Source organism: Sinocyclocheilus anshuiensis, unplaced genomic scaffold (genome assembly GCF_001515605.1).
Source record: "Sinocyclocheilus anshuiensis isolate Anshui unplaced genomic scaffold, SAMN03320099.WGS_v1.1 scaffold1825, whole genome shotgun sequence".
Classification (NCBI taxonomy): Eukaryota; Metazoa; Chordata; class Actinopteri; order Cypriniformes; family Cyprinidae; genus Sinocyclocheilus; species Sinocyclocheilus anshuiensis.
The window spans coordinates 68,236-74,641 of record NW_015536567.1 but is presented as its reverse complement, the minus strand read 5'-3'; the positions used below and the strand labels follow the sequence as shown (position 1 = coordinate 74,641).

At 36.1% G+C, this 6,406-nt stretch overlaps 1 protein-coding gene across 1 annotated transcript in view; it reads right to left on the bottom strand.

Moving 5' to 3' along the window:
- Nucleotides 1-6,406, bottom strand: part of stk11 (serine/threonine kinase 11) — a 29,840-nt gene that overhangs the window by 20,654 nt on the left and 2,780 nt on the right. Inside the window, exon 2 of the mRNA XM_016504284.1 lies at nucleotides 2,559-3,059. Coding sequence (XP_016359770.1) covers nucleotides 2,559-2,680 — 122 coding nt within the window. The 5' untranslated portion in view covers nucleotides 2,681-3,059. The remainder of the gene's footprint in view (nucleotides 1-2,558; nucleotides 3,060-6,406) is intronic.

Below are 6,406 nucleotides of genomic sequence, written 5' to 3'. Positions count from 1 at the left end.
TTATTCATTCAAAATATTAGAGAAATATAGAAGCTCAATGCGGAGAAGATCTTGATTTTGTGAAAACCGAAACCAAGCCATTCACACAGAACGCATATTCAGCGCATTCTTTAGACGCACAAATACGACTGCTGCACTCGCGTCTCACACAAGAGATGTAGCCATGCAAATTTCAAACGGTTTAAACTTTTAGAAAACACGTCACGAATTTGTGGAGGTTTATTCCTTTTCACTGCGTCTCTTATGTTTTTAAATGCAGTCTGTGTGATGGGTGATTCGGCTCTTCGTATTAAGCAATGCATAAATACATGATGCTGTTTTGTTCATAATTGTTTATGCAATTTACGAAATTATATTTGATTTATATGAGTTAATTTAGACGTAATGCACGTTTTTTTTATAGAAAGTTATTTCCTTGCGTTGACAGTTTAATGTGCTGCATTATTTTGCTCATTGCGCCCTCCGGTGGCCTCGGGAGACAAGACAAAAGTTTCCTTAAGACCCATTTAATCTGCACATAAAACATTAGAAATTATATATTTGTTAAATTTTTATTGCATTTGACTGTTAAAACAAAAAATTATTTGTTGTTTGTCTCAATAAATTGGGTTAATTTAAAAAAACAGTGGTTAAATAAAAAAAAAATTCTGTTGCTCCGTTTTAAAAAAGGTTATAAAAATGTCAATAATTATCTATACCGAACGATATGAAACATTATATTGTTGATACATTTTTTACCCTGCAATACAACTCTGATTCTTCAATGGCGCCATCTAGTGGTCTGTTATTGATATAACCATTTTCTAATTTTTACGGAACGATATTGATTCTTAAATCCCAAGAATCGATTAGTCAAGCCTGTTTTCAGTTAATGGACGAAACATTGAAGTGCATCTCACATCCAATATATCACAATAAGCATTGTGCTTTGGTACGTTTAATATGAAACAAAGTCTCAGATTTCAAATTCTGTCCGTTGTATTGCAGTATTTAAACAATAAATGCTGTTTTGGCACTGTTTAATGTGGAGTGACAGATCGCTGTAGCGCCTCGATCAACAGACGTGAACTGATAGTCTCCTCCGCTTTATTACTAGTTATAGCACAAAATAAACATGACTAAACATCCGAAGGTAAGTTAAAAGAAAGAGTACAACTTTACAATCCGTATCCTGTCTCGTGTAATCGCTCAATCAGTGTTTCAGCCCCACAAAGACCTCAATATAACGACTTGTAAACAATGTAACGTCACATTTACCTCAGAAAAACATATTCGGTGACCATAAACTCATTAGTCAGCCAGAAAAATAAACTGTAGAGAGGGGCATTTTGCTGAATATATGCACCATATAACATATTCATTATAATTTGTTACGGTTCTTGAATGTTTTATTTATGTTTTCATGACAGCCACTATTTAAATGTTTATATTGCAAAAAACTAACTGAAGTAATTGTAACTTAATTATTTAAAAAACTTAATTAGGTGTAATTTTAACAAATCAGTCAATTTTAACCTTCAATATTATAATAAATGTAGTACCAACTGACTCTCATGTATATTTTACAGCATTAGTTGAGAGATTTTTTTTTTCCTTGGGAAAATTTGGCATGTACTGATATAAGGATTTGCAATTTTTAGAGAGTTCAATTACATGTTCATGTTTTATTGTGCTTTGTGAGTTGTAATTGATATAATTGATAATGTAACTGATTGTGTAAAATAGACACATAATACCTAATATATCAAAGGCCACAGAATCAAATCACATCAAATTGTAATTGTACTGTGGTATGATTGTGGTATCAGCAAATATGCTAAGACACTCAGATCATACTGAGATGTGTGTGTGTGTTCATTGGAGTGAGGATGCTGCCTTATAAGGGTGCTGTCTATGTAGTTTGTCACTGGTTTTGGCACAGAGCCGGTTCTTCTAACAGAGTTTCAACCAAGACAAGCAGAAAACCAAACACACGTGTCCTGGCACACGAGGGTTTTGAAGCCGCTCCAAACGCTCTCGTCTATTTAAAGCAGAAGCCCTTGGCTTCACTGCACAGTATTTTAATTAATTTAACTGCTCTGAGTGATTAAACGGCAAGAAGAGGAGATGGAGATTATATTTCACAGTGCAGAACGAACATGACGAGTGTCAAGAAGTTAAACTCAACCTGAACATCCACAAGCCATTTCACTTCCGTCACGTGACGTAATATTTATGAGTGAAACAGAACGTTCAGTGAGGGAGGAACTAAACTACTGCAGGACTTTTCTCACGGGTTAACCAGCTTTAAATGCCTGGTTATCTGTTGAGAAGGCTGAGAAAGGCTGCATTATAATCACACTCAATAGCTGACTGTTGGCTGATGTTAACATTAACCAGCAGAAAACGAAATGTAAGATTATGAGTTCCAATATAAATAAAAAATAAATATATTAAAATATTATTATTAAACAGAATATTCAAATGTTGTATAGTTAAATACAAAATAAAATATTAAAATATAAGAACAATAATTTTAATGTAAAATAACTAAAAAATAACTTAATATTTTTAAGTACTTGTTAAAATAGCGTCGGGGCTGGTAGATGACCTCGGTGGAGTCGATGCGGTGGATGAAGGTGTCCATGAGCTCGTTCTCCGTCAGGTAGTCCAGATGCTGGAGCTCTCCACCTAAACTCATCTTTCCAGGCCTCTCGCTCTCCCTCCGCCGATCCCGCGCTCTGTCACTGGGAATATTTGTTTTCCGAAGCAACGGAGGAGCAGTTGAGATTGGGAAGATCAGTCAGTAGAACGCCGGTTAAACCGCAGCAGAAGCATCGCTCAGTGAAACGAACAGATCCGAACAATCACCAGAAACAAACCGCGTCTCAACGAGTCTTTGAGAATCCGCTGCTGGCGTTGAGGCTTTATCAGCTGACGCTGGGAATCACTGGAGCTCTGCACATCTCTGCAGAAACACGCAAAAACAAACACGCAAACCTCGCATCCTTTCGCTCTCTTTGGTGAGGATTACTTTGACTTCTGCATTACTGGAAATCCATGACCAAGATCCAACATACCTACGAGAAACGAGACGCAAGATTAATCAAAGAGCCTGCTTATGAAGTGGCATAACAACAGGCCTCATTATGTTCATGCATGCGCTCATATGTCATATAAAACGCTGCAGGATCTTTTCACTTCTCTTTATCATGTCTGAAGTCTCACTGTGTTTGAATCAGACGCAGTTTGGGGGATTTTTAGTGGATGTAAGTCAGAACAACTGCTATGAAATCATTACAAAATGTAACACATATTTCTCCCAGTGACATATTTCAAGTTGGATATATATAGTACACACAATGTTATCCTCATACATGCAATACACTCAATATAAAGCAATATATACTGTAGTATACAGCAAATCTCAACCGCTTGACTGTTTATATCGTCACAAATGTAACTACTATTGTCCAGCTCTAATCTGATCAATGCAATTATAAGGCATTACTACATTTTTAAAAACATTCAAATCATAAGTTTCTGTTTTTTTTTAATTAAAATACATAAAACTGATATTATAGCAAACATGCATGAAACAGATTCACAAAAAAGTTATAATAATTGCACGGAAAGATTAAAGTAAATAAATAGAGAGAGAAAATATGTAAATATATATATATGCACAAAAATAAATTATTTACAAACAGACAGAAAACACACCCAACTCTCACCCAAACAACTGTGCAATCCAATAGTTAAAGCAGAAAAAATGAAGACATAAAAAGCATTAACCATCACCAGTTTGAAGAAAATAAATAAAAGGGAACCAAATGTTGTCAAATAACAAACATTTGTCCTTTTAGATGCACCCAGTTCTTTCTAAGAAAGACGAACACTAAGACAGTGAACACTAGTGGTCGAAGGCCAAGGCCGATATATCGGCCGATATTTGGCATTTTTCAAATATTTTGACGGCACTGAGAACGGCAGCGCCTGAGCACACAGTGCTCACATTCTCCCTCTTGTTCGCCGTCGTCGTTAACAGTTCTGTCTAATATGGATTATCTAATACGTCTGTCTAATAATCCGATAGATCTGTTAAACGAAGGAATTACAATGTATACAAAAATATTATAACGATTGCTTTTATATTAGTGCTGGGCGGTATACCGGTTCATACCGAATACCGGTTTTTATTTTTCTTATGATATGAATTTTTTAAATACCACAATACCGGTGTCGTTTAAATAATGTTCGGAACGCGTTTGAGGGAGGGTCTCTTTTCACTGTTGCACTGTGGTGAGGGAACAGCTGTATGTGTTACTAAGCGTGAACGTTCCGAAACTGAAGCTGTAGAACTAATAGAACGTGATGACAGAAGAACTCATCCACAATATACACCGCCCCCTGCCATCAGCTCCCGCGGCTCACACACACGAGCGCGACTTTAGCACTAGATTTAGCAACTTTCAGACCCTTTTAGCGGCTTTTTCCCATAGAATATATATACTGACAAACCTAGCGACTTTCTTGGATAAACCGTAGCTATGGTTCAGTTGGAAGATTTCTCCAGTGCTGTCCCGCGAACACGAGGTCTGACTTTCCCGGAGAAGTGTCGCCTCTCTCGGCGTCTGTTCTGTGCAGTGAGCGGCAGAGAAGCACCGCAGCCGACTCGTCAATAAATGAGTACAAAACAGCGTTTCCTAGCACCTGTCGCTTAATGACTGTTCGGAATTATAAATATGAGCGTAGTGTGTCTATTAATATAATGCAAAAATTCTATTTTTATATTTTTTGTTACTCAGACGCAGGCAGTGCGCTGCATGAGACAAAAAAGTAATATAGCCAAAACCACCGCATAGCCGCTGAACATGCATCTACTGTAGATGCATATTGATTTTTTCAGACGATGTCGCGATTATAAATGAGAGTGACTCCTGGTTAACGTATTAAAAAGGGGTCGTGTTTCGTCACTATTTACAGTGGAATTTTTCTACAATATTCACTCATCATGACAGTAAAATAGGGCATTCTAAGTCAATATACTGCAGTAGCCTATTTCCTCTCTCAATCAGTAGAAAATGTGGTTTACACCCGGTCATGCATGGGAAAACATTTTTAAATACCGTCATGTACCGTGAAACCGGTATAATTTTGAAAAATACAGTGATATTAATTTTTGCTCATACCGCCCACCACTATTTTATATTATTAGTAATAGAAAGGCAAACATTATAATACTTTCTCGTTTGCCGTCTGCATTCAGGAAATATGCATTTACATAATTTAAACAAATCTTTGAATGACTAATGAACATCTAATTTCAAAAACCTTGCAAGCTTAGTCGAATCTAGTTGTGAGATCTTGTGAAGTGTGCATGTGACCTGCATGATCGCGTGTTCCCTGCGTGACTTCCGGTCCGTGCAAATTGAATGCTTTAAACATTAAATTTGTGATTTCAAATTATGCTGTGCTTTATGCATTTACCCACAGTCATATCCATGTCATTTTCACTGTGTGCTGTATGTGAAATGAGTTTTACCTTGTCTTTATTTGAAAAAAATGTGATTCCCAATGCACACAAACTTCCCCGAATACTGAGTGCTCTGTTGCTTACAGTGTTTACTTCCTTTTTAATTATATTTGTATTAAATATTTATTTATTTGTGAAAAATACTTCGTCATGTAAAGTATAAGAATGTTTAACACATTTATTTTTTAATCAATTTTCAAATGATTTCAAATTTCTTAAATATTAATTAAAATAAATAAACCTTGCAAACTTATTCGAATCCAATTGTGAGATCTTGTGAAGTGTGCATGTGACCTGCATGATCGCATGTTCTCTGCGTGACTTTCGGTCCGTGCAAATTGAATGCTTTAAACATTAAATTTCTGATTTCAAATTATGCTGGGCTTTATGCATTTGCCCACTGTCACATTCATGTGTTTTCACTGTGTGCTGTATGTAAAATGAGTGTTACCCTGGCTTTATTTGAAAAAACATGATTCCCAATGCACACAAACTTCCCAGAATACTGAGTGCTCTGTTGGTTACGGACTAGTTTATTTCCTATTTAATTATATTTTTATTAAATGTATTTGTTTGTGGAAAAGACTTTGTCATCTAAAGTATAAATGTTTATTTTACAATAATATATTAATCCATTTTCAAATGATTTCAAATTTCTTAAATATTAATGAAAATAAATACAATTATATCGGCCACCCTGCTTTCCAAGATATCGGCATCGGCTGTCAAACCAGTATCGGTCGACCACTAGTGAACACTATGCAGTGTTATTTTACACTTATTACGTTTCTGTACCTGAATACTTGAGGTATTGATCCCTCAGCAGGATCAACGCACGCAAAGCTCCGGGTCCTGACAACATTCCTGGGCGTGTACTGAGAGACTGTGCAG